We start from the raw sequence: 350 nt of genomic DNA on the forward strand, positions 1-350 counted from the left end.
TGAATCCTCAGCTGCTACTCCTATTTTGAGAGAATACTCAATTTGCAATAAAATATTTTCTCAGATTAAGAAATCCTTTTGCTGTTGTTGTTCAGGAATAATTTCCCAACCAAGACTCACTTGAATGACCAGTTATAATCATGAGACTGTCTCTCCATGATGTCCACCTTGGCTCCAGGCACACTACAGATTGGTCGATTCCAGTTGTCTCTTATCCTCATGTAGAGGTTCCTTGTATAGAAGTTTTCAAAATCCTGGTACAATGACACAAAGTCCTGCCAACAAATGATGAAATACTATAAATTTAACTGAGTTACTTTAAAAACAAAGTTTATAACTTCTCTTTTCAT

General features: G+C 35.4%; 1 protein-coding gene across 1 annotated transcript in view; it reads right to left on the bottom strand.

The window, feature by feature from the left end:
- Positions 1-350, bottom strand: part of SPTLC2 (serine palmitoyltransferase, long chain base subunit 2) — a 110821-nt gene that overhangs the window by 64799 nt on the left and 45672 nt on the right. Inside the window, exon 3 of the mRNA XM_012656060.1 lies at positions 121-275. Within this exon, the coding sequence (XP_012511514.1) occupies positions 121-275 (155 nt within the window). The remainder of the gene's footprint in view (positions 1-120; positions 276-350) is intronic.

The sequence above is a fragment of the Propithecus coquereli genome, unplaced genomic scaffold (genome assembly GCF_000956105.1).
Source record: "Propithecus coquereli isolate 6110/MARCELLA unplaced genomic scaffold, Pcoq_1.0 Scaffold5, whole genome shotgun sequence".
NCBI classification, from domain to species: Eukaryota; Metazoa; Chordata; class Mammalia; order Primates; family Indriidae; genus Propithecus; species Propithecus coquereli.